At 47.8% G+C, this 26,087-nt stretch overlaps 1 protein-coding gene across 1 annotated transcript in view; it reads left to right on the top strand.

Annotated features, from left to right (window-relative positions):
• The window catches only part of LOC143934988 (dynein axonemal heavy chain 9-like), a 301,551-nt gene that overhangs the window by 158,706 nt on the left and 116,758 nt on the right, over positions 1-26,087 (top strand). The window contains 3 exon segments of the mRNA XM_077458539.1: positions 520-694; positions 10,506-10,679; positions 16,403-16,610. Of these exon segments, the coding sequence (XP_077314665.1) occupies positions 520-694; positions 10,506-10,679; positions 16,403-16,610 (557 nt within the window).

The following is a 26,087-nucleotide window of genomic DNA, read 5'->3' as shown; positions in this document are numbered from 1 at the left end:
ATGTACCAAGTATACTTAAGCTTAGCCCTCCCCAGAACCAACATTTGCCGCCTTCTCATCTCCTGCTGCTCTGTTGCTGCCAGGAAAAAAGGAAAGTCCTTTGTAGGGAGTCCCCAGGGTCATACCCTACACAGGGCTATAGACTCGCCATGTCACACCTCTGGGCCAGTCAGTGTCAAGTTCACCTCCATAGCAACAAATTCCAGTTGTTTGCGTTTGTTCATGTTGGAGGAGCACAGGATAGATGAGTATATATTATGCTGTAAAAGGTTTGCTTCAACAACCACTCAAACTTCCCTTAAAAAAAAAAAGTCCTAGAATGAATAAAACCTGAAATGTTTCTCTTCTTGCTGGATCTAGAAGGATTATATATAATGGTTGACCATTGACATGACATCTTCATTGGGTGGCTTTTAATTGACATCTGATGGTCTCTGTCACTAGAGTAAGTAATGAAAGTTCTTGGTCAAGCAAGTCCCCGCTCATCTTTTTTTTTTTTATGATGCTTCATCTGCACAGGTTCAAGAAGATAATCCCGATCCCGGAGCAGAGCATGGTGCAGATGTTGTGTTATCTTCTGGAATGTCTCTTGACGAAGGAGAACACCCCACCCGACTGCCCCAAAGAGCTCTATGAACTCTACTTTGTGTTTGCCGCCGTCTGGGCCTTCGGTGGAGCCATGTTCCAGGATCAGGTGAGTCCTCTACTCTTCTCATAACTCTTTGTGGTTTTATCATTGGCCCGATGTGCTGTGTGTTCTTGTCTGACAAATTCATATTCTTTTAGTGTATCGGGTCTTGTTGGGCTCTACTAGACCAGCCTTTCTCAACCTTTTTACCCCAGTGGAACCCTTTAAAATAAATTACTGGTTTAGGGGAACCCCTGCTAAAATCCATTGTGGTTCAGTGGAAGAATTCCTTTTTACCTTGGTAATCATTGGGAATAATATTCCCTTCCAGTGTTGGTTGGGATGCCATTTTACAGACAAGTGGCATTGGACTTGGGACTATCTAGGTACCATCAGGTGGAAGGTGAATCGGTCACAGCTCAAAGGAATCCCTAGCAAACAATAGATCAGGGTTTCTCAAACAGGGTCCCATGGAACCCCAGGGTTCCTACAGAGGTTGCTAGGGGTTCTTTGAGCAATGAACAATTTCTGCCTCTCAGATAAGTTACCCCTGACACCACTGATCTTTTTAGCTATCTGTAAGGGGGGAAATCTTCCCAATGACAAGTGTAAGGAGGATTCTTCCCACTGACCATCACACTAATGTATCATGAGTTGTAGATATGGTAATTTTTAGCAGGGGTTCTGTGAGACCAGGAAACTATTTCAGGGGTTCCTTTGTGTTGAAAAGGTTGAGCAAGTCTGCTCTAGAGGAACTCTAGCTGAGAATAGCTGGTTTGGACCATTGCCCAGTGTCATTTATGGGACGAAGGTAGATGAGAACCTTAACTAAAATCAATTTAAGTGGCAGTAAAGGCAAAACCTAACTAGTTACTCTAAAGCCCCGTACACACGAGAGGACTTATGTCCGACAGACTTCCGAAGGAGTTCCGCCGGAGTTCTGCCGGAGTTCCGACAGAGTTCTGACGGACTTTTCGGCTGAGCGGACTTGGCCACACACACAATCACACTAAACTCCGACGGATTCGAACGTGATGACGTACGACTGGATTCGAATAAGGAAGTTCATAGCCAGTAGCCAATAGCTGCCCTAGCATCGGTTTTAGTCCATCGGAATAGCGCACACACGAGCAAATTTTTAGAAGGGACCGGGTCCGGTGGAGTTCCGTCGGAAAAATTTGAAGCATGTTCCATATTCTAAAGTCCGTCAGACTTTGGTGAATCAAAAGTCCGTTGCAGCCCACACACGATCGAATAGTCTGACGGAATCAGTCCGTCGGACTTTGGATGTTGAAAAGTCCGCTCGTGTGTACGGGGCTTAAACCTAACCCCAGCCACAAGCCTAATCTATCTAGCCCTGTAATGAAAAAAAAAAACCCCGCTATGCTTACCTGCTCTGCAGCCGCTCCGGTCCCTTCAGCACCGGCGCCCTCTGTGTGCAGGAGAAAGCCAACAACGGCTGGGAAATGCCTGGAAAGTGACGTCACCCATAGAGTTTGTTTGGAGCTTCCGTTGTCGGCTGCCTCTCTAAAGACACTCCTACACACTGAAGCCTCTGTGACAGCTCAGCGTGGGACTGGACCGGCTACAGAATAGGTAAGTATAGAGATTTTCTTTTTCTTTACAGGGCTAGATAAATTAGGCTTAGAATTTGGCTAGGTTTAGAGTTGGTTAGGTTTTGCCTCTTCTTCTAGTTTAAGTTTGATCTGTGCATCATAAACAATTGCTGTGTTTTTTTTTTATTAATTTTTTTTAGATAAAATCCCAGTTTTCAATGTTTTTTTTTTTTTTGTACTGCTGATCTCCTAAAGCCTCTTTGCCTGTCTACATGCATCCCAGCAATGGCTGCATGGCTTTTCTCAGGGTGGGTTTCTTGATGGTGACAACAGTGGATCATGTCTGGTTAAGTGCGATAAAACAACCACTTGTAGTCTTCACCCGGTGACACCAAAGGAAGAGAGTTGGGAAAGTTGTCACCCTATAACAGAAAGTGCCCATACAAGAACCTTCATGGCAGGATCACCAGGGACTATTTATGTAACAAAAAATAATTGTGCTGGCCCAATTTGGCTGCAGAAGTGGAAATACACTTTAAAGCGGAGGTCCACCCTAAAGTGGACCTTCCGCTCATCGGAACCCTCCCCCCCTCCGGCGCCACAATTGGCACCTTTCAGGGGGGAGGGGGGTGCAGATACCTGTACAGTACAGGTATCTGCACCCACTTCCGGGATAGCTCTCTGCGGAAAGGGGCGTAGATTACGCCCCTTTCCGCAAGTGCCCGCCCCTTACCGCAAGTACCCCGCTGCCTGCTGGGAAACACACAGATCCCAGAGGCAGCGGGGAGCGTCCTTATTGCGCAGCGCGACTCGCGCATGCGCAGTAGGGAACCGGGAAATGAAGCCGAAAGGCCCCATTTCCTGATTCCCATACCCAAGATGGTGGCGGCAGCACCCGACAGACGATCGAGAGATCGGCTTCGGGTGCCGACATCGCAGGTGCGCTGGACAGGTAAGTGTCACTATTTTAAAAGTCAGCAGCTGCAGTATTTGTAGCTGCTGGCTTTTAAAAAAAAAAAAAAAAAACGCGGACTCCCGGCGGACTCCCGCTTTAAGTAAATAAAGCTGTCCAAAAATGTAGAGAAATGGTATGCTAAAAGCATACAAAAGCACATATGGTAATATGTATCATATTGTTACATTGCGAATTCAAATATATAATTTATTATGTAATATAGAAAAAAAATCTCATAAAATTTTTTTTGCTAATTTTAAGATGGAGGAAAGGGTTCTTTAGTACGGTGAGGGCAGATTATGATGTTGGAATGCTGCGTTGGCGCCGCCTCTGCTTGCGTTTATGGCGCGTTACCTTTCCGGCGGTATCTGTATCCCGATGTTGAGCAGCTGTAGCTTTTATTGTTGAGCGCATTGCGTGGAGCTGGGACTCGCTGTATCGGAACGAGCCGTGTTGTCTGAGGCGAATTCTAATTGTCTCTCAGCCGCTTTTATATTTTTTAAGCTTGTTCAGATAGAATCGTGAGGCGCCGTTATTAAGACCGCGCCGAGCCGCCGTCAGATCATCGCCCGCTTACAATACGGGGGGAATTATGGGGATTACTGTAACCGGCGTATAGTATTTTCATTTAGAGAATCGTTTTTCGCTGCTCAACACAACATTAATCCGGAGGACGGTCGCTAGAAGCCGAGGCAATATAAGATAATGGGATTACTGAGTGAAAAGTTTTCTGGCGGCGGAAGCGGCGCAGCCTGATGTGAAAACAAGCCGAAAATTTCCAGCCATCATGACATTCATTTGAGTTGTATTGCTCTCGTCTTTGCAGTGTTCTCCTCGTTTTAAAGGGACAGAAGAGTTTGGAGGAGTTCAGTATTTTCCCAAATACACAAAAAGGTTTTAAGGGTCTTGTAAAACGGCGCTGAAAGTATTTAAAGGAGAACCCTGGGATCACGAGATCTCTGGATTTTGAGGCGCTTCTCCTTCTGGCAGCCGATTGTGTACACCTGACCGCCGACAGTCGACTTGTCAGACGTACACATGTAGCAAACTCCCAGAGTAGTGTAGGCTGTTGGGCAAATTTAGTATGGCTCAGTGGAGCAGGGGTTGATTGTTTAGGTCTGCTCAGTGGTTCCCAGGCTGCTGCTATGATTACTTCCCCCTGTATTCTAGAGAACACCCAGAATTCTAGTGGGAGGAAGAAAAGCCCAAGCAACCTAAATATTTATGGGACTCCAGCTAATGCTTGGGAGAGGGTGCCCAGAAATTGGAAGAGCTCATAGTCTGGGTCCAGTCCTGTTGGAGGAGATCCCTGGGGCAAGATTTCAGAAGGTGCCATCTAGAAGACATCCAGGTCCAGTCCCAGCTAAGGCTTTAGCTAGGAGGCCTATTCGCAAACGTTTAGTCCTGGAGTTTGTTTTGGTCTGGAGAAGTACACTGGGGAGCACCAGGAGGTAGGTGGTGTGGGGGAGGTATCCAGCTGTCCTATGGTGGTGTGAGTTTGCGTCTCCTCACTGGAGAAGGAAGGATGCCTCCTGTGGCTGGTGTGAGTCTATGTCCCAGTGCCTAGAAGTTAGTGACAGGGTGCAGGTCCTTTCGCAGGTCCTATCGGCATTAGAAACTCTGTGGGACATTTTTTCATAGCTCGGCAAGCGAGAGTCCTCAGGTGTTCAGGACTTCAGTTCTCGGGTATCACATGCTGGTTATTTATGGGAATATCTGCCTCAATTAACCAAACCCTTCACCTTCCTTGGTCATCGGTAGGGACGAGCCAAACCCCGCCCCCCCCCCCCCGGTTCGGTTCGCACCAGAACATTCGAACACACTGAAAATTTCGTATGAACTTTAGGACCCTATTAAAGTCTAAGGGACTCGAACGTTTGAAATCAAAAGTGCTAATTTTAAAGGCTAATATGCAAGTTATGCAACAGACAACACCAGCAATAAGGGGGGTCTTCAGGTGTATACAGTGGTGTGAAAAAGTGTTTGCCCCCTTCCTCATTTCCTGTTCCTTTGCATGTTTCTCACACTTAAGTGTTTCGGAACATCAAACCAATTTAAACAATAGTCAAGGACAACACAAGTAAACACAAAATGCAATTTGTAAATGAAGGTGTTTATTATTAAAGGTGAAAAAAAATCCAAACCATCATGGCCCTGTGTGAAAAAGTGATTGCCCCCCTTGTTAAAACATACTATAACTGTGGTTGTCCACACCTGAGTTCAATTTCTCTAGCCACACCCAGGCCTGATTATTGCCACACCTGTTCACAATCAAGGCATCACTTAAATAGGAGCTGCTTGACACAGTAAGGTCCACCAGAAGATCCTTAAAAGCTACACATCATGCCGAGACCCAAAGAAATTCAGGAACAATTGAGAAAGAAAGTAATTGAGATCTATCAGTCTGGAAAGGGTTATAAAGCCATTTCCAAATCTTTGGGAATCCAGCGAACCACAGTGAGAGCCATTATCCACAAATGGCGAAGACATGGAACAGTGGTGAACCTTCCCAGGAGTGGCCGGCCGCCCAAAATGACCCCAAGAGCGCAGCGACGACTCATCCAAGAGGTCACAAAAGACCCCACAACAACGTCCAAGGAACTGCAGGCCTCACTTGCCTCAGTTAAGGTCAGCGTTCATGCCTCCACCATCAGGAAAAGACTGGGCAAAAATGGCCTGCATGGCAGAGTTCCAAGGAGAAAACCACTGCTGAGCAAAAAGAACATCAAAGCTCGTCTCAATTTCTCCACAACACATCTTGATGATCCCCAAGACTTTTGGGACAACATTCTGTGGACCGATGAGACAAAAGTGGAACTCTTTGGAAGGTGTGTGTCCAAGTATATCTGGCGTAGAAGGAACACTGCATTTCATAAAAAGAACATTATACCAACAGTAAAATATGGTGGTGGTAGTGTGATGGTCTGGGGCTGTTTTGCTGCTTCAGGACCTGGAAGACTTGCCGTGATAAAAGGAACTATGAATTCTGCTGTCTACCAAGAGATCCTGAAGGAGAATGTCCGACCATCTGTTGGTGTACTCAAGCTGAAACCAACTTGGGTTCTGCAGCAGGACAATGATCCTAAACACACCAGCAAGTCCACCACCGAATGGCTGAAGAAAAACAAAATGAAGACTTTGGAGTGGCCTAGCCAAAGTCCTGACCTGAATCCTATTGAGATGTTGTGGTATGACCTTAAAAAGGCCGTTCATGCTCGAAAACCCTCTAATGTAACTGAATTAGGACAATTCTGCAAAGATGAGTGGGCCAAAATTCCTCCAGGACGCTGTAAAAGCCTCATTGCACGTTATCGCAAACGCTTGGTTGCAGTTGTTGCTGCTAAGGGTGGCCCAACCAGTTATTAGGTTTTGGGGGCAATCACTTTTTCACACCACTGTACAGTGCTGGAGGCACACAACACCCACTAACTCCTGCAGATGCCTGTATTAGAGAACACCAGGAATAAAGGGTAGATACAGGTGTATACTGTGCTGGAGGCACACAACATCCACTAACTCCTGCAGATGCCGGAGAAAATAACACTCTGTCCCTGCCTATATAGTGTGGGGCGTGTACTAAACCCTTTTGTCAAGACTTTTGTCAGTAGTTTATTTTTTATATATTTTTTTTTATTATTACTTTTTTACAATTTTTATAATTTTTTACAAAAAAGTTTTTACAATTTTTTTGTTACTGTTTTTTCCAATTTTTTTGAGAGCTCCATTGGAGGGCTTTGGTGAAATATCATGGGTCTAAACAGACCCCTGATGTCTCACTTTTGAGACAAAGGGACAAAGGACAGATATTCCCCAGTCCCTTTCGCTGCAGCCAAGCAGCAGGGGAAATGTGCCCAGCACAGGGTGATTAGGGTGTGCACAGGCACACCTGGCACACCCTGTGCGCACGCCTATGTGTAGCCTTGAAGTGGCTGCAAAGAGGATGTACAGTAGCTCTTCTTTGTTGTCTCTCGTAATGAAGGGAGAATGTATGCAACCAAAGATGCCATTTACATGTTGCGCTGGTCATGCATACATGCAAGGGCAGGTGGGGGGGGGGGGGCACCTTAACGCCCAATGACCGCTCATACACATGGAACTGCCATTCTCCTACAGTGACCGAATTGTCACAGACCGGTGCTGGTCATTGTTTATCAATGGAAGCTCCCGATCATGTGATCACTGTGGCAGCCAATCAACGTGCTCACGTGATCAGGAACCCTTTCCCTGCCTTCCAGCTTTAAGACCCTCATAAAGGGCCACTGGGCAGCAGCAGCAGTAAGGGGTTAAAATGCATCGAGCAAATGAAATGTCACCCAGTCAGGGTTCTAATCAACTTTTATATAAGACCCCCATGCTGGAGTGTATCTAGGCAGGAAGTAGCTGCAAAGAGGCTGCCATAGATCAACGATTTTATTTTTAAAGACAGACGGTTGATTATGATGCACAATGCACGGGGCAAACTAAATGTCACCTGTTATGGGGTACATTTACCTTAAGGGGGCTTCCACTTTCAAAATAATATCTGCAGAACTCCTGGCTCTATGGCTCATATTGGTTTATCCTTCAGGGGTTTGCAGACTATAAAGGCCTGTCTGGGGACCTCCAATATGGCCGCTGTCATGGGGCCCCGCGGGGGTCACCAGACGGGGTCAGTATAACGCCATCCAAACGGCCAACGCATTCCTGCAGGAAGACCGACCGTGCGTCTGCGGGAGCGGCAGAGCGAGCCGGCCGCCGGATAAAACACTCATTTTTTTTTCCAAAGCACTTTTTGATTTTTAATTTTTTTTCCTTCCCTCGCAACAACGCCTTGACATTTGCAGCTCCTTCGTATCGATTTCATGGTTTTTGACGAGAGATTAAAACTTGAAGCTCAGAATTTAAATGAGCGACCCGAGGCCAATCCGCGGGGAAGAGCCGGGAAGAAATGTTGTTTCCGCCGATCGCTTTTCCCAGAATTATCTGGGGTGGAGGAAACGGCTGGGATCTTCTGTGCGGAGTGCAGCTCACCGGAGACTCGGCAGTCTAGATGTTGTGAAGTTGCCGTTTACCGTCTATAACGAAGATGTGGCGCTAAAGGGGGCATTTAGCCCCCGGACCCCCTGGGGGGCCCATTGAGAGCCTCAGATTGTGTAGACGGATCGCTCATCCTGCGGCTTCAGCCAAGAAAATCCTCTGTTCGGCCGGCCAATAGGTGGATTGGGATTTGACGGTTCAGCAGAGATCGGCTACATTCCGATCCATGTATGGTCTACCGATCGATCTCTATACAACCGCCCAATCAGTGCTGCCGGCTTCATCCTGCAGGTCTCCTCACTGTCAGAATACAGACTCAGCAGGGAAGATCTCCCCACCCCATCTACCTGTGTATGGGAGAATTGGGTCCCATTATTATTATGTTTTTTTCATTCAACCCGCTAAAAAAAAAAAAAAACCGACCAATCTATGGGCTGCCTTAGATGAAGAGATATATTATGAGATCTTTATACTTAACAATAAATATAAGGAAAATGAACCCTTAGAGCCCTTCCCACACAGGCCATCAACTGCAGTGCAATCCCTCCTGGCCTTGTAGATAGATCTGACCCTTGGAGCATTATTCCTACCACTGACACCAATGATGGGGCACTATCCCTCCACTGACACCAATGATGGGGCACTATTCCTCCCACTGACACCAATGATGGGCACTATTCCTCCCACTGACACCAATGATGGGGCACTATCCCTCCCACTGACACCAATGATGGGGCACTATCCCTCCCACTGACACCAATGATGGGGCACTATTCCTCCCACTGACACCAATGAGGGGGCACTATCCCTCCCACTGACACCAATGATGGGGTATTATTCCTCCACTGACACCAATGATGGGGCACTATTTCTCCCACTGATACCAATGATGGGCACTATTCTCCCACTGACACCAATGATGGGGCACTATTCCTCCCACTGACACCAATGATGGGGCACTATTCCTCCCACTGACACCAGTGATGGGGCACTATTCCTCCCACTGACACCAATGAGGGGGCACTATCCCTCCCACTGACACCAATGATGGGGTATTATTCCTCCCACTGACACCAATGATGGGGCACTATTTCTCCCACTGATACCAATGATGGGGCACTATTCCTCCCACTGACACCAGTGGATGGGGCACTATTCCTCCCACTGACAACCAATGATGGGCACTATTCCCCCCACTGACACCAATGATGGGGCACTATTCCCTCCCACTGACACCAATGATGGGGCACTATTCCTCCCACTGACACCATGATGGGGCACTATCCTCCCACTGACACCAGTGATGGGGCCACTATTCCTCCCACTGACACCAGTGATGGGGCACTATTCCTCCCACTGACACCAACGATGGGGCACTATTCCCCCCACTGACACCAATGATGGGGCACTATTCCCCCCACTGACACCAATGATGGGGCACTATTCCTCCCACTGACCCTAATGATGGGACACTCTTCCATCCATTGACCCCCAATGATGGGGAAGTCTTACTCTCACTTTAACCAATAATGGGGCACTCTGCCTTCCACTGACACCAAAGATGGGTCATTTTCTATTCCCACTGACTATTATAGTATTGCCTTAGATGGAGTTGAGGCGCATAGGAAATACATTCATCTTTGTAGGAAGAGATACAGAGTAACAATTCTAGAGAACACTAGAGGGAACTGGCAAATGTAACTAATGGTTCCAGATTTTGTTCAACAGGAAGTATCTGAACAAGGGGCACCATGGCAGGATCAACAGGGATTATTCTAATGCAGATTAAAAAAATTATTTTGAAAAAGTATAACTAAAGGCAAAACTTTTTTTTTTTAGTTTTGAATGGAGTGGAGAGGGATTAGAACCTCTGTCAGTTTTTATTGCTGTCTGGGTCCCAGTTAGGGAGATTTCCCCTCTCTAGTTTTCCTGTTTACCGTTATCATTGAAAGTAAAAGAAAACCCCAAATTTTGGGTTGTCCCCAGAAAAGTAATAGAGGGGGAATCTTCCAATCAGGACACTAGTTCTGGTGACCTGGGGGGACCCCAAGGAATCCCCTTAATTTGCAGGGATTTCCTCTCACTTCCTGTTTGGCTAGGGGACAGGAAGTGAAGGGAAATCTCTGCAACGTGACAAAAAGAAAATCTGCCAGGGGTTATAACCCTTGCTCTATTCAAAATGTGAGGGCGCTATGCAGGAGATTGCGCTGTGCCTTTGGGGCCGATCCCCGGGGAGGGACACAGACCCGCCTATGGAAGATAGAAAGACTTGGCTGCAGAGCACAGAAGGATTTCATTTTTAGTGACCGCATTAATGTCGGATTTTTCTCACTTCTTCTTCTTCTTCCAGCTGGTGGACTACAGAGTAGAATTCAGTAAGTGGTGGGTGACGGAATTCAAGACCATCAAGTTTCCTTCCCAGGGCACCGTCTTCGACTATTACATCGACCCCGAGACCAAGAAGTTCGAGCCGTGGTCCAAACTCATCCCCAAGTTTGACTTTGACCCGGAAATGCCCCTCCAGGTCCGTATTCCATCCTCATCACAATCCTGCTATGGGAGTGACTGTATGGTATATGTCAGAGCTATAGAAATGTATAATAGTGTGTGACTGTGGGGGAGGGGACATTAGAGTGTAAGCTCCTCTGGTACAGAGACTGATGTGACTGTGGGGGGAGGGGACATTAGAGTGTAAGCTCCTCTGTACAGAGACTGATGTGACTGTGGGGGAGGGGACATTAGAGTGTAAACTCCTCTGTACCGAGACTGATGTGACTGTGGGGGGAGGGGACATTAGAGTGTAAGCTCCTCTGTACAGAGACTGATGTGACTGTGGGGGGAGAGGACATTAGAGTGTAAGCTCCTCTGTACAGAGATTGATGTGACTGTGGGGGAGGGGACATTAGAGTGTAAGCTCCTCTGTACAGAGACTGATGTGACTGTGGGGGAGGGGACATTAGAGTGTAAGCTCCTCTGTACAGAGACTGATGTGACTGTGGGGGAGGGGACATTAGAGTGTAAGCTCCTCTGTACAGAGACTGATGTGACTGTGGGGGAGGGACATTAGAGTGTAAGCTCCTCTGTACAGAGACTGATGTGACTGTGGGGGGGAGGGGACATTAGAGTGTAAGCTCCTCTGTACAGAGACTGATGTGACTGTGGGGGAGGGGACATTAGAGTGTAAGCTCCTCTGTACAGAGATTGATGTGACTGTGGGGGAGGGGACATTAGAGTGTAAGCTCCTCTGTACAGAGATTGATGTGACTGTGGGGGAGGGGACATTAGAGTGTAAGCTCCTCTGTACAGAGATTGATGTGACTGTGGGGGAGGGGACATTAGAGTGTAAGCTCCTCTGTACAGAGACTGATGTGACTGTGTGGGGGAGGGGACATTAGAGTGTAAGCTCCTCTGTACAGAGACTGATGTGACTGTGGGGGAGGGGACATTAGAGTGTAAGCTCATCTGTACAGAGACTGATGTGACTGTGGGGGAGGGGATATTAGAGTGTAAGCTCCTCTGTACAGAGACTGATGTGACTGTGGGGGGAGGGGACATTGGAGTGTAAGCTCCTCTGTACAGAGACTGATGTGACTGTGGGGGGAGGGGACATTAGAGTGTAAGCTCCTCTGTACAGAGACTGATGTGACTGTGGGGGGGAGGGGACATTAGAGTGTAAGCTCCTCTGTACAGAGACTGATGTGACTGTGGGGGAGGGGACATTAGAGTGTAAGCTCCTCTGTACAGAGACTGATGTGACTGTGGGGGAGGGGACATTAGAGTGTAAGCTCCTCTGTACAGAGACTGATGTGACTGTGGGGGGAGGGGACATTAGAGTGTAAGCTCCTCTGTACAGAGACTGATGTGACTGTGGGGGGAGGGGACATTAGAGTGTAAGCTCCTTTGTACAGAGACTGATGTGACTGTGGGGGAGGGGACATTAGAGTGTAAGCTCCTCTGGTTGGCTCAGTAATCTCTGTACAGCACTGTGGTATATGTTAGAACTATATAAATGTATAATAATCATAGTGTGTGACGGAAGGGGCGGCATTAGAGTGTAAGCTTGTGTGGTGCAGAGACTGATGTAACATTGGCGATTTTATGTCTGCATCCTATAAAGCGGTGAAATGCGTTGTTCCAGACGTGGATAAACATTTTATAGTGAGATTTGCTAACTTGCAATGCCTTTCCGTGGTCCCCCATCCGGCCTCCCATCGGGATGGAGTAATATATTCTGCTGCTCTTATCACCCCTCCTCGCTTTATTGGCGCCCCTCCGCCTCCTTCTCCCTGTTGATATAACAGTTGGTAAAGCGGGGTATTATTCCGCGCACAAAACCGTTATGACTATCATATTGTATCAATAGAACGCACAATGCAACAGAATTTCACTTTCATCATTCTTTAGACCGGTTAAATACCGCTTAGATTTCCCGCAAAGAGAAAAGATGAAACGGCGGCGGCGGCGGCATTGTGTGCGAGACGCAGAGCCGAGCCATTTATCTCCCACATGGTTTGCTCGTTATCGTCTCCCATTATTCAGAAATTTAAGATTGCAATCTGGATTTTTTGTTAGTAGGGAGTCATGTGAGCTGAACTGATATGGGTTTGGTTTGCTCTCGTGAAGGGGACCTGTCATTAGGGGCGCAGCATATCTGAGCGTATCCACCAAATGGACAACTTTTTTATTTTTAGACAAATGGCCATCACTCCAATATGAGATTGCTGGAGATTTTAATCCAAAGCCATTGTCCACCTTTTTGGTCTATTACAGTCCACACTCTTCTGGGGTGGCTTTCCACAAGGTTTTGTAGGGTGTCTGGTGGGGATCGGTGCCCATTTGTGAAGTTCATTGACTGATGATGATGGAGAAGATCTGGCTCACAATAGGCATTCCAGTTAGTCACAAAGGTGCTCAGTAGGGATGAGGTCAGGGCTCTGTGCAGGACACTCCAGTTCCTCCACACCAAACTGGTCACACCACGTCTTTATGGAGCTGGCTTTGTACATGGCTACAGCCATGGTGGAACATAAAAGGCTCTTCACCAAACTACCAGGTCTGAAGACAACCTGTTGGAGTATCAGACCAGTTCTCTGATATTCACTTCAAACACTTGAATTTCATTTATTTGGAGGGGAACACCTAGATGTGGCCGTATAAATGAAGGTATTTATCACTCCCTTGTTCTCATTCATCTTCTGAACACCGGGAGCCCCATTCAGAAATCTGCGTGTCCCAAGCTTGAGGTCCTCTGGGTGACAGAAAAGTTGCATATGTTACCATAAGACAGACTGTCACCCAGCAACCAAAGTTTATGCAGTTTTTTTCCCAAATAAAGTCTTAAATGAAGAATTCTGGTTATCGATTTATAGGGTAGCTGTCATACCTGTCTTTACTTGATACCCTTACAAACCTTGTCATGTCTGTGCTTCTTACTGCTCATTTCTATAGTAGTTTCAGGCACTGCAAAACTCCTGGGAAGCTTAAGATTTAAGAGGTCATTCCGAGACCCCTTTACAGCAGTGGTCATCAACCCTGTCCTCTGGGCCCACTAACAGGCCAGGTTTGCAAGATAACTGAAATACATCACAGGTGATATAATTTGCGGCTCAGTGATTGCTGTATTCTAGTCTGCACCTCCCCCGAGGTACTCACTGCCCCAGAAGCAGTATGGGTCCTACCAGTGTCCAGAAATAGTATTGATCACTGCCCCAGAATTGTTGTGGATCCTGTCACTGCTCCGGGAATGTTATGGGTCCTATCACTGGCCAGATGTAGTATGGATCCATCACTGCCCCAGATTTGGTATGGGACCCATTACTGCCCCAGAGTTGTTGTGGATCTTATCACTGCTCCGGGAATGTTATGGGTCCTATCACTGGCCAGATGTAGTATGGATCCATTACTGCCCCGGATCTGGTATGGGACCCATTACTGCCCCAGAATTGTTGTGGATCTTATCACTGCTCCAGGAATGTTATGGGTCCTATCACTGGCCAGATGTAGTATGGTTCCATCACTGCCCTGAATGTGGTATGGGACCCATTACTGCCCCAGAATTGTTGTGGATCTCATCACTGCTCTCGGAGCATTATGGGTCCTATCACTGGCCAGATGTAGTATGGATCCATCACTGCCCCGGATTTGGTATGGGACCCATTACTGCCCCAGAGTTGTTGTGGATCTTATCACTGCTCCGGGAATGTTATGGGTCCTATCACTGGCCAGATGTAGTATGGATCCATTACTGCCCCGGATCTGGTATGGGACCCATTACTGCCCCAGAATTGTTGTGGATCTTATCACTGCTCCAGGAATGTTATGGGTCCTATCACTGGCCAGATGTAGTATGGTTCCATCACTGCCCTGAATGTGGTATGGGACCCATTACTGCCCCAGAATTGTTGTGGATCTCATCGCTGCTCTGGGAGCATTATGGGTCTTATCACTGGCCAGATGTAGTATGGATCCATCACTGCCCCGGATCTGGTATGGGACCCATTACTGCCCCAGAATTGTTGTGGATCTTATCACTGCTCCAGGAATGTTATGGGTCCTATCACTGGCCAGATGTAGTATGGATCCATCACTGCCCCGGATTTGGTATGGGACCCATTACTGCCCCAGAGTTGTTGTGGATCTCATCACTGCTCTGGGAGCATTATGGGTCTTATCACTGGCCAGATGTAGTATGGTTCCATCACTGCCCCGGATGTGGTATGGGACCCATTACTGCCCCAGAATTGTTGTGGATCTTATCACTGCTCCGGGAATGTTATGGGTCCTATCACTGGCCAGATGTAGTATGGATCCATTACTGCCCCGGATCTGGTATGGGACCCATTACTGCCCCAGAATTGTTGTGGATCTTATCACTGCTCCAGGAATGTTATGGGTCCTATCACTGGCCAGATGTAGTATGGTTCCATCACTGCCCTGAATGTGGTATGGGACCCATTACTGCCCCAGAATTGTTGTGGATCTCATCACTGCTCTGGGAGCATTATGGGTCTTATCACTGGCCAGATGTAGTATGGTTCCATCACTGCCCCGGATGTGGTATGGCACCCGTTACTGCCCCAGAACTGGTGTTTGTCCTGTCGCTGCCACAGAACCTTTATGGGTCCCATCTTTGTCCCAGAAGTGATATAGGTCCCATCCCTCCCTCAGAAGCTAAAACAAAAAAGTGTGGCGCTTAGGTGGCAACAAACCACATGAACCAGTAAGGCACTAATTAAAGCAAAGAAAATTACATACACTTCAAAAAAAAAGAAATTATGTGTAAATTCCGTTGTATATTAAGAGATCTTACTCCCAGGTGGAAGAGTGCATGAACCTCATGCACACAAAAGATTAAGGTAAATAAAATTAATTTAACATATATAGTCCATCAAGTGAACGTCTAACAGTCCTTGAAATGTGTAATATCAATCACAATTACAAACTTGAGGTGACGTGAAAAAAGGTGAAATTCAACTTCTGATGTGTAGAATAATACCACCACCACCGTGATAAAGAAGGGGAGAGGAGGCTTACCAAATGACGTGGACTCAGAGGAAGGCTTACGCCTCTCGAGTCATATGGGCCTGTAGGTTAGCAAACCAGATAATCATACATCTAGTATGTAATCTCCCGCAAGTCTTCAGGTCATGAAATCATCCGTAGCGATCCTCCTATAGTGCTCATCCCACGAAAATAGGGGGCTCAGGTTTTAAAGACCATGGAAGTAGAAAACTAGCATAGCGTGATACCGTTTTAACATCCAATTTATTCAAAAATAATAATAAAATTACACTCACATTTGGTTCAATCGTAATAACATAGTCAGAAAGTAGCGATGTCTGTAAGGGGGTCCACCCGACGCGTTTCAACTAAACAGCCGTCCTCTGCCCCCAGAACCGCTATGGGTCATGTCACTGTTACAGAAAAGGGTATAGTTCTTGTTCCTGCCCCATAAGCAGAGTGGGTTATATTGTTACCCCAGAACTTTTATGAGACCAGTCACTTTCAGTGAAGTAGTATGGATCCCGTCATTGACCTAGAAGGAGAATATATTTCACCAGTCAAAGACTGGGAGTCTTCTGGCTTGTTTGATTAGAACAGGTAGTAGAAAAAATGGTAGCCAATGAGATTTGAACCTTTATTATTATTGGTTGTGCTATCTTGATGTAGGGATCTCTCTGTATGTAACCCATACTACGTTAAGTGCACTGAATTTACCCAAATTTGGCTGACTCTGTCCTTTTTCAGGCCTGTTTGGTGCACACCACTGAGACGATCCGAGTCCGTTACTTCATGGACAAACTGCTGGAGAATAGGAGGCCAGTCATGTTGGTGGGAAACGCTGGCACTGGGAAGTCTGTGCTGGTTGGAGAGAAGCTCTCTTCTCTGGATCCCGATGAGTATATGATCAAGAATGTCCCTTTCAACTACTACACCACATCGGCCATGCTGCAAGGTAATATATATGTCGCTATTTCTCTCGATTGCTTTTTAGATGATTTGGTGGTCGTGTGACGCCCCCCGTTGTGCATGAACGCTTTACAACATGGAGGAAATCGTTCTGTCACCCCACTTAGGATGGCAGCTAAATTATGTTGTTTTTTGCTCAGTGGTTCTGGGGCAATGATGAGTTCTGTGCAAGTGAACAAAACGATCGTCATCTTATCTCATGGAGTCTCACCTTTCCTACAATCATGGTGGAGTTTCCTGGTCACTAATGGCTTTTGGTGTCCTAAAGGATACCATTTTTTTTTTTTTTTGGGAGAAATGCTGCTATCAAAAGAGTCATCTTCTTGCCAGCAGGGTCTGACCAGTTTTGACGCCTTTACAGAACCGTACAAAACGGCTGACGTTGCACTTGTACATTCAACCACACATGACCACTCATGGAGACTCGAGATGACTGCAGTGCGTATCGGACAATAGGTTACATCAATATTCACTGAGACCCACATCATGACCAATGATACATCATGACCAAGCAACTTATAGGGATGAGGGATTCTTTGGTAAAATTAATTGTGCTGTTACTTTAAGGGCTAGTTTACACGTTGCTTCGAAAACAAGGCTTCGGACAGGCTTTGTTAAAGCTCTCTGAATGCAAAGTCAAAGCTCCTGTCACTAAATAAAATGGTTAGCTTACAGTCCTGTCCATAAAGACATGGATGAGCGAGTTTGGGGTGGAGGAACTTGACTCGCCTGCACAGAGTCCTGACCTCAACCTGATAGAACACCTTTGGGATGAATGAGAGCGGAGACTGCGAGCCAGGCCTTCTTGTCCAACATCAGTGCCTGACCTCACAAATGCTCTTCTGGAAGAATGGTCAAACATTCCCATAGACACCCTCCTAAACCTTGTGGACGGCCTTCCCAGAAGAGGTGAAGCTGTTATAACTGCAAAGGGCCAACTCAATATTGAACCCTCCGGACTAAGACTGGGGGGGTCATTAAAGGTCATGTGTGTGGAAAGGCAGGCGTCCCAATACTTTTGGTAATATATTGTATATCAGAATAACAGTCAGCAATATATGTAAAAAACTAAATGAAATAAAATCACGACTAATTAAAGGGGACTTGTCACGGTGGGATTTTTGAGGTGGACGTTGCTGATGGGTGAGCTCGCCACCCTGACAATCATCATTACCCAGGTCAGATCAGCAAGTTGAGAATTCCCATCACTGGATGCATGCTTGTTCGGGGGGGGGGGGGGGGGGGGTAGTAAAATGAAGACCGGTTCCCTTTAAGGCTTGTCAGCGCTCATCTAAAAAAATATATCAAAAAGGAAGTATTCTGAGCAGCCAATCACAGCGTGGTTATTATAATTGAGATGCAAATCTCCTAGATATTGGACATGCTATTGACAGTCACTTCTCCAGTGGGTGTCGATGTCACCGCTCGGTGCCGCGTGATGCCGGGCGCTGTCCTTGTCATACGCGGCTTTTTAGGCGCCGGTACCTATCATTACTAAAACATAGCACTGCCACAAATGATCGAAATGAGCCGCCGCGGCCGATCGGTGTTGTTATGGTGATGTCCGCAGACGGATCTGAGCTGTCTGTGATCATTATGTGATTGGCTAAAAGAAGGGGGGAGAAAAAACAAACAAACAAGAATCTGGATTGGCAGGTCTGGGCTGCCGCCTGGCGCGTCCAATTCTTCCACCCACAACAACAAAGGGCGCGTTCTCCATATCAATATATCAATGCAAAAACGAGGCTGACCCGCGACTAGAAATATATATATATACACAATGCTCCGGGATATGATCCGCCACTAGAAATATATATATATATACACAATGCTCCGGGATATGATCCGCGACTAGAAATATATATATATATATATATATACACAATGCTCCGGGATATGATCCGCCACTAGAAATATATATATATATATATACACAATGCTCCGGGATATGATCCGCGCCTCACATCGCTGGGATGGAGACAAATCCATCAACTCCGCCCCAAAGAGGAAAAGAAACCAATCAGAACCCCGAGAACTCCCTTCAAATAACGTCATCCAGCTTGATGGTCCTTCCAGATTCCCTAAGGCGGGGGGACCCCAAACTTTTCCGTAAGACGCTCACCGCCATATTTTTACAAATATTCACAGAATGAAAGAAAAATCGGTTTTATAAGGGAATTAATAACATTTAAATGAAATGCGTTTTACATGGAGCCCCCTTTAGAGTCAAAGTCCCCCCTTTACAGTTCCCCTTACATCAGAGTCTTCTCTGGGGCTCCCCACTGACCACCAATGTAAGAGGGGATATTACTGGGGCTCCCCACTGACCACCAATGTAAGAGGGGATATTACTGGGGCTTCCCACTGACCACCAATGTAAGAGGGGATATTACTGGGGCTCCCCACTGACAACCAATGTAAGAGGAGATATTACTGGGGCTCCCCACTGACCACCAATGTAAGAGGGGATATTACTGGGGCTCCCCACTGACCACCAATGTAAGAGGGGATATTACTGGGGCTCCCCACTGACCACCAATGTAAGAGGGGATATTACTGGGGCTCCCCACTGACCACCAATGTAAGACGGGATATTACTGGGGCTCCCTACTGACAACCAATGTAAGAGGAGATATTACTGGGGCTCCCCACTGACCACCAATGTAAGAGGGGATATTACTGGGGCTCCCCACTGACCACCAATGTAAGAGGGGATATTACTGGGGCTCCCCACTGACAACCAATGTAAGAGGAGATATTACTGGGGCTCCCCACTGACCACCAATGTAAGAGGAGATATTACTGGGGCTCCCCACTGACCACCAATGTAAGAGGAGATATTACTGGGGCTCCCCACTGACCACCAATGTAAGAGGGGATATTACTGGGGCTCCCCACTGACCACCAATGTAAGAGGGGATATTACTGGGGCTCCCCACTGACCACCAATGTAAGAGGGGATATTACTGGGGCTCCCCACTGACCACCAATGTAAGAGGAGATATTACTGGGGCTTCCCACTGACCACCAATGTAAGAGGGGATATTACTGGGGCTCCCCACTGACCACCAATGTAAGAGGGGATATTACTGGGGCTTCCCACTGACCACCAATGTAAGAGGGGATATTACTGGGGCTCCCCACTGACCACCAATGTAAGAGAAGATATTACTGGGGCTCCCCACTGACAACCAATGTAAGAGGAGATATTACTGGGGCTCCCCACTGACCACCAATGTAAGAGGGGGTATTACTGGGGCTCCCCACTGACAACCAATGTAAGAGGAGATATTACTGGGGCTCCCCACTGACCACCAATGTAAGAGGAGATATTACTGGGGCTCCCCACTGACCACCAATGTAAGAGGGGATATTACTGGGGCTCCCCACTGACCACCAATGTAAGAGGAGATATTACTGGGGCTCCCCACTGACCACCAATGTAAGAGGAGATATTACTGGGGCTCCCCACTGACCACCAATGTAAGAGGGGATATTACTGGGGCTCCCCACTGACAACCAATGTAAGAGGAGATATTACTGGGGCTCCCCACTGACCACCAATGTAAGAGGGGGTATTACTGGGGCTCCCCACTGACCACCAATGTAAGAGGAGATATTACTGGGGCTCCCCACTGACCACCAATGTAAGAGGAGATATTACTGGGGCTCCCCACTGACCACCAATGTAAGAGGAGATATTACTGGGGCTCCCCACTGACCACCAATGTAAGAGGGGATATTACTGGGGCTCCCCACTGACCACCAATGTAAGAGGAGATATTACTGGGGCTCCTGACAACCAATGTAAGAGGGGATATTACTGGGGCTCCCCACTGACCACCAATGTAAGAGGAGATATTACTGGGGCTTCCCACTGACCACCAATGTAAGAGGGGATATTACTGGGGCTCCCCACTGACCACCAATGTAAGAGAAGATATTACTGGGGCTCCCCACTGACCACCAACGTAAGAGGGGATATTACTGGGGCTCCCCACTGACCACCAATGTAAGAGGGGATATTACTGGGGCTTCCCACTGACCACCAATGTAAGAGGAGATATTACTGGGGCTTCCCACTGACCACCAATGTAAGAGGGGATATTACTGGGGCTCCCCACTGACCACCAATGTAAGAGGGGATATTACTGGGGCTTCCCACTGACCACCAATGTAAGAGGAGATATTACTGGGGCTTCCCACTGACCACCAATGTAAGAGGAGATATTACTGGGGCTTCCCACTGACCACCAATGTAAGAGGGGATATTACTGGGGCTCCCCACTGACCACCAATGTAAGAGAAGATATTACTGGGGCTCCCCACTGACCACCAATGTAAGAGAAGATATTACTGGGGCTCCCCACTGACCACCAACGTAAGAGGAGATATTACTGGGGCTCCCCACTGACCACCAATGTAAGAGGGGATATTACTGGGGCTCCCCACTGACCACCAATGTAAGAGGGGATATTACTGGGGCTCCCCACTGACCACCAATGTAAGAGGAGATATTACTGGGGCTCCTGACAACCAATGTAAGAGGGGATATTACTGGGGCTCCCCACTGACCACCAATGTAAGAGGAGATATTACTGGGGCTTCCCACTGACCACCAATGTAAGAGGGGATATTACTGGGGCTCCCCACTGACCACCAATGTAAGAGAAGATATTACTGGGGCTCCCCACTGACCACCAACGTAAGAGGGGATATTACTGGGGCTCCCCACTGACCACCAATGTAAGAGGGGATATTACTGGGGCTTCCCACTGACCACCAATGTAAGAGGAGATATTACTGGGGCTTCCCACTGACCACCAATGTAAGAGGGGATATTACTGGGGCTCCCCACTGACCACCAATGTAAGAGGAGATATTACTGGGGCTCCCCACTGACCACCAATGTAAGAGGGGATATTACTGGGGCTCCCCACTGACCACCAATGTAAGAGGGGATATTACTGGGGCTTCCCACTGACCACCAATGTAAGAGGAGATATTACTGGGGCTCCCCACTGACCACCAATGTAAGAGAAGATATTACTGGGGCTCCCCACTGACCACCAATGTAAGAGAAGATATTACTGGGGCTCCCCACTGACCACCAACGTAAGAGGGGATATTACTGGGGCTCCCCACTGACCACCAATGTAAGAGAAGATATTACTGGGGCTCCCCACTGACCACCAACGTAAGAGGGGATATTACTGGGGCTCCCCACTGACCACCAATGTAAGAGGGGATATTACTGGGGCTCCCCACTGACCACCAATGTAAGAGGGGATATTACTGGGGCTCCCCACTGACCACCAATGTAAGAGGAGATATTACTGGGGCTTCCCACTGACCACCAATGTAAGAGGGGATTTTACTGGGGCTCCCCACTGACCACCAATGTAAGAGAAGATATTACTGGGGCTCCCCACTGACCACCAATGTAAGAGAAGATATTACTGGGGCTCCCCACTGACCACCAACGTAAGAGGAGATATTACTGGGGCTCCCCACTGACCACCAACGTAAGAGGAGATATTACTGGGGCTCCCCACTGACCACCAATGTAAGAGGGGATATTACTGGGGCTCCCCACTGACCACCAATGTAAGAGGAGATATTACTGGGGCTCCCCACTGACCACCAATGTAAGAGGGGATATTACTGGGGCTCCCCACTGACCACCAATGTAAGAGGGGATATTACTGGGGCTCCCCACTGACCACCAATGTAAGAGGGGATATTACTGGGGCTCCCCACTGACCACCAATGTAAGAGGAGATATTACTGGGGCTTCCCACTGACCACCAATGTAAGAGGGGATTTTACTGGGGCTCCCCACTGACCACCAATGTAAGAGAAGATATTACTGGGGCTCCCCACTGACCACCAATGTAAGAGAAGATATTACTGGGGCTCCCCACTGACCACCAACGTAAGAGGAGATATTACTGGGGCTCCCCACTGACCACCAACGTAAGAGGAGATATTACTGGGGCTCCCCACTGACCACCAATGTAAGAGGGGATATTACTGGGGCTCCCCACTGACCACCAATGTAAGAGGAGATATTACTGGGGCTCCCCACTGACCACCAATGTAAGAGGGGATATTACTGGGGCTCCCCACTGACCACCAATGTAAGAGGGGATATTACTGGGGCTCCCCACTGACCACCAATGTAAGAGGGGATATTACTGGGGCTCCCCACTGACCACCAATGTAAGAGGGGATATTACTGGGGCTCCCCACTGACCACCAATGTAAGAGGGGATATTACTGGGGCTCCCCACTGACCACCAATGTAAGAGGGGCTGTTACTGGGGCTTCCAAGTAGGGGGGGCATTACTGGGGGAAGACTCTGATATAAGAGAAAACTTTAATGTAGGGGTAACTGTAAAGCGGGGGGGGGGGGGCTTTGACTAAAGGGGGCTCTATGTAAAATGTTTTCATACATTTAATTGTTGTTAATTCTCTTATAAAACTGATTTTTTTTTCATTCTGTGAATATTTGTAAAGAATAGAGGGGGGGGGGGGGGGGTGGAGGGGGAGGGGGTCGCTGCAAGGTTTTTGCAAAAAAAAAACAAAAAAAAAACCCTACACTTGTCTTTCAAGCCTTCATCGCGCCGGTCTCTCTCTCTCACACACGTAACAAATGCTTTTATTTATTTATGGATTGAAGTAAATGAAAGGCTCGATCGATAGGCGGTAGTGTTGGAGCATTTCACACAATGATATTTGCCGTCGATCGATGATTTATCGTTGGGCCGTACACAGACCAGAACACAAATGTCAAGCCTGGCAGGTAGTGAGGACAATACCCGATCCGTACACTGGGTGGCAGTGTGCTGACACGGTGCTCGGTGTAGCGGAACGCGTCGGGTAATGAGCAGAATGTTAATGTTCAGCTCACTATTGAGCAATGTCCAAGTCTGCATGTAGGACATTGTGAGCGAGAACAAGTCTCCATTCTGTTTCCCCTTAATAATCAGAAAGGCTTTGTATTCCGCAGCTACATAGTGTCCAGCCAGGAGAAAGCTGCTTGTATACATGAGATGTTGGAGGAGAAGGTCTGTAGAATCATCAAGACATAAACAGGACAATTCTTTCAGCCAGACGCTCATGTTTATCATGTTTATCTACAGGGCAAAAGGGAAAAAAATAATCAGTGCTGCCCTTATGTTCCAGAAGCTGGACAAAGCCACTCCGGAGAATCCATTCAGGATTGGTTGGGCCGGGGTCAGGGCCATCTTTTAATATTGATTGGACCCCGGGTAAAAACTTTGTTGGGGGCCCCCCCCCATATGCAATTTCGCTCTCCACCTGCTCTGAGACATACAATAAATAGCATCTAGACGTAAAATCAGTTTACTTTATCAGATCAGGCAGCAACTGTGATTGGTTGCCAGTGGTTACAGTGTATCATTACTGCTTACTGACTGGTTGCTAGAGGTTACAGCACACATGGCTCACTGATTAGTTGCTAGAGGTTACAACAAATGATTTCTGCTTGTTAATTGGTTGCTAGAGATTACTGTACAGTAATACTGCTCACTGATTGGTTGCTAGAGGTTACAGCAAATGATTTCTGCTTAATTGGTTACTAGAGATTACTGTACAGTAATACTGCTCACTGATTGGTTGCTAGAGGTCACAGAACATCATCTCCTCACTGCAGGGGGGCATGATACATATATGAATGCCGCCTTTATTTACATATCTATGCTGCCGGCCGCAGCTATTTACTTAGTAATGCCGCCACTATTTACATATGAATGTCGGTTATTTACATGTAAACACAGGTCTGCAGGTGAGTCACCTGTACATAACAATAGGGCAGAGCTGGGCAGCATTAGTAGCAGCACTTCACGCTGAGATATCAGGACACAGCACGGGACTAAAACTTCAAGGGGCAAGACGATTTACACTGGGATAGTTGGCAAGTATGAGGCAGCTTCTTTGGGCCCCACAACAATGACAAGGCCCAGGGCAGCTGCCCCTTTTGCCCTGCCTTAAAGACGGCCCTGGCCGGGGTTAGCGGAAGAGGTCACTGACTGCTCATAAATGGACATTTGTTACCTGATCCAGCCACGATGAGCCAGGTGGAAGACTGACGTCTGTAGGCACAGCAGTCCCAAGAGACTCCTTTCAACTCCTCTTGGACACCACATTAGCCTCACATATATCCATCATTTCACATAAAGAATCCCGGGAGCCCAGCGATCGTTCTTTTGTAAAAGGGAACAAACATTTGCGGGGTTTGCCTTCATTATGCAACAATGAACAGAACCCTCATTTCCAGGATGGAGTCTGCCATTCTCACCGATTGCTCACCGATTCTCACCGATTGCTGATGGCGGTACCATCTTGGTGATGAGTCCATGACATTGTCTGTCCAGAGGCGTAACTAGACCCTTCAGGGCCCATGAAGGGGGCACCTCCTGGTGCCCAACCGGGGCTCTTCCCACTGATCCCTGGGTCCTTTACTCCCATTGTCGGGCCACCTTCTCGCATTTGTGGGGTCCCCCAAAGTGGCAGAACGCCAGAGACCAATCACAAGCGCAACCTTTGCAACCCTGGCAGTTCCGCCATTGTCCCTGATTGTTGATGATGGTGTCCATCTTGGCTGTGAATCCATGATATTATCTGTCAGAGGCGTAACTAGAACCCAGCCCCCGTGCCCCAGTGCAAGAAGCCAGCAAGGACCCCTCTGGCCCTTGACCGGGGCTCTTTCCACTGATCCTGGGGCCATTTACTGTCACAGTGGGAGCCATTTTTTTAAGGTCCTGCAGCCGCCACCTTCCTGCCATTGTGGGGTCCATCCATGGTGACGGGACACCAGAGACCAGTCACAAATGCGACCTTTGCAGCCCTCGCAGTTCTGCCTTTGTCACTGATTGTGGATGATGGTTGCGTCTTGGCTGTGAATCCATTGCATTGTCTGTCCAGAGGCGTAACTAGAACCTTCAGGGCCCCGGTGCAAAAAACCATGAAGGGGACACACCTGGCCCCCGACCGAGACTAGCCTCCCTGATCCCGGGGCCCCCTTCCTCTTATTGTGGCACTGTATTACAGTCCCATAGAGAGCCACCTTCCTGCCATCTTCGGGTCCCCCCGTGGTGGGGGAATGCAAGAGACCAGTCTCAAGTGCGACCTTTGCGACCCTGGAAGTTGCACCACTGGTGTAGCACGCGGGAGCCCCGGGGCAGCAGGATAGGGAGGTGGCGGGAGCGGCATGTAGAGGAACTGATGCCCTCTATTTGCCTCCTGCAGCTGCTGAATGTCTGTGGGAGGCAGAGAAGGAGAAGTGGTCATTCAGCGGCTACCTGGAGGGATTGGTTCCTCTAGGTGGCGCCACCACCCTCCTATCCAGTTGTACAGGGGGCCTCCCAGTATGATGGAGGAGAGATGGATGGATAGGAAGTATAGATGCATGGAGATATACAGTGGGGGAGATAACGAT

This window comes from Lithobates pipiens, unplaced genomic scaffold (assembly GCF_037356315.1).
Source record: "Lithobates pipiens isolate NorthernLeopardFrog02 unplaced genomic scaffold, aLitPip1_a1.2 Scaffold_28, whole genome shotgun sequence".
In the NCBI taxonomy this organism is placed as follows: Eukaryota; Metazoa; Chordata; class Amphibia; order Anura; family Ranidae; genus Lithobates; species Lithobates pipiens.
Note: the sequence above shows the minus strand (reverse complement) of the source record. Positions and strands in the feature narration are given on the sequence as shown.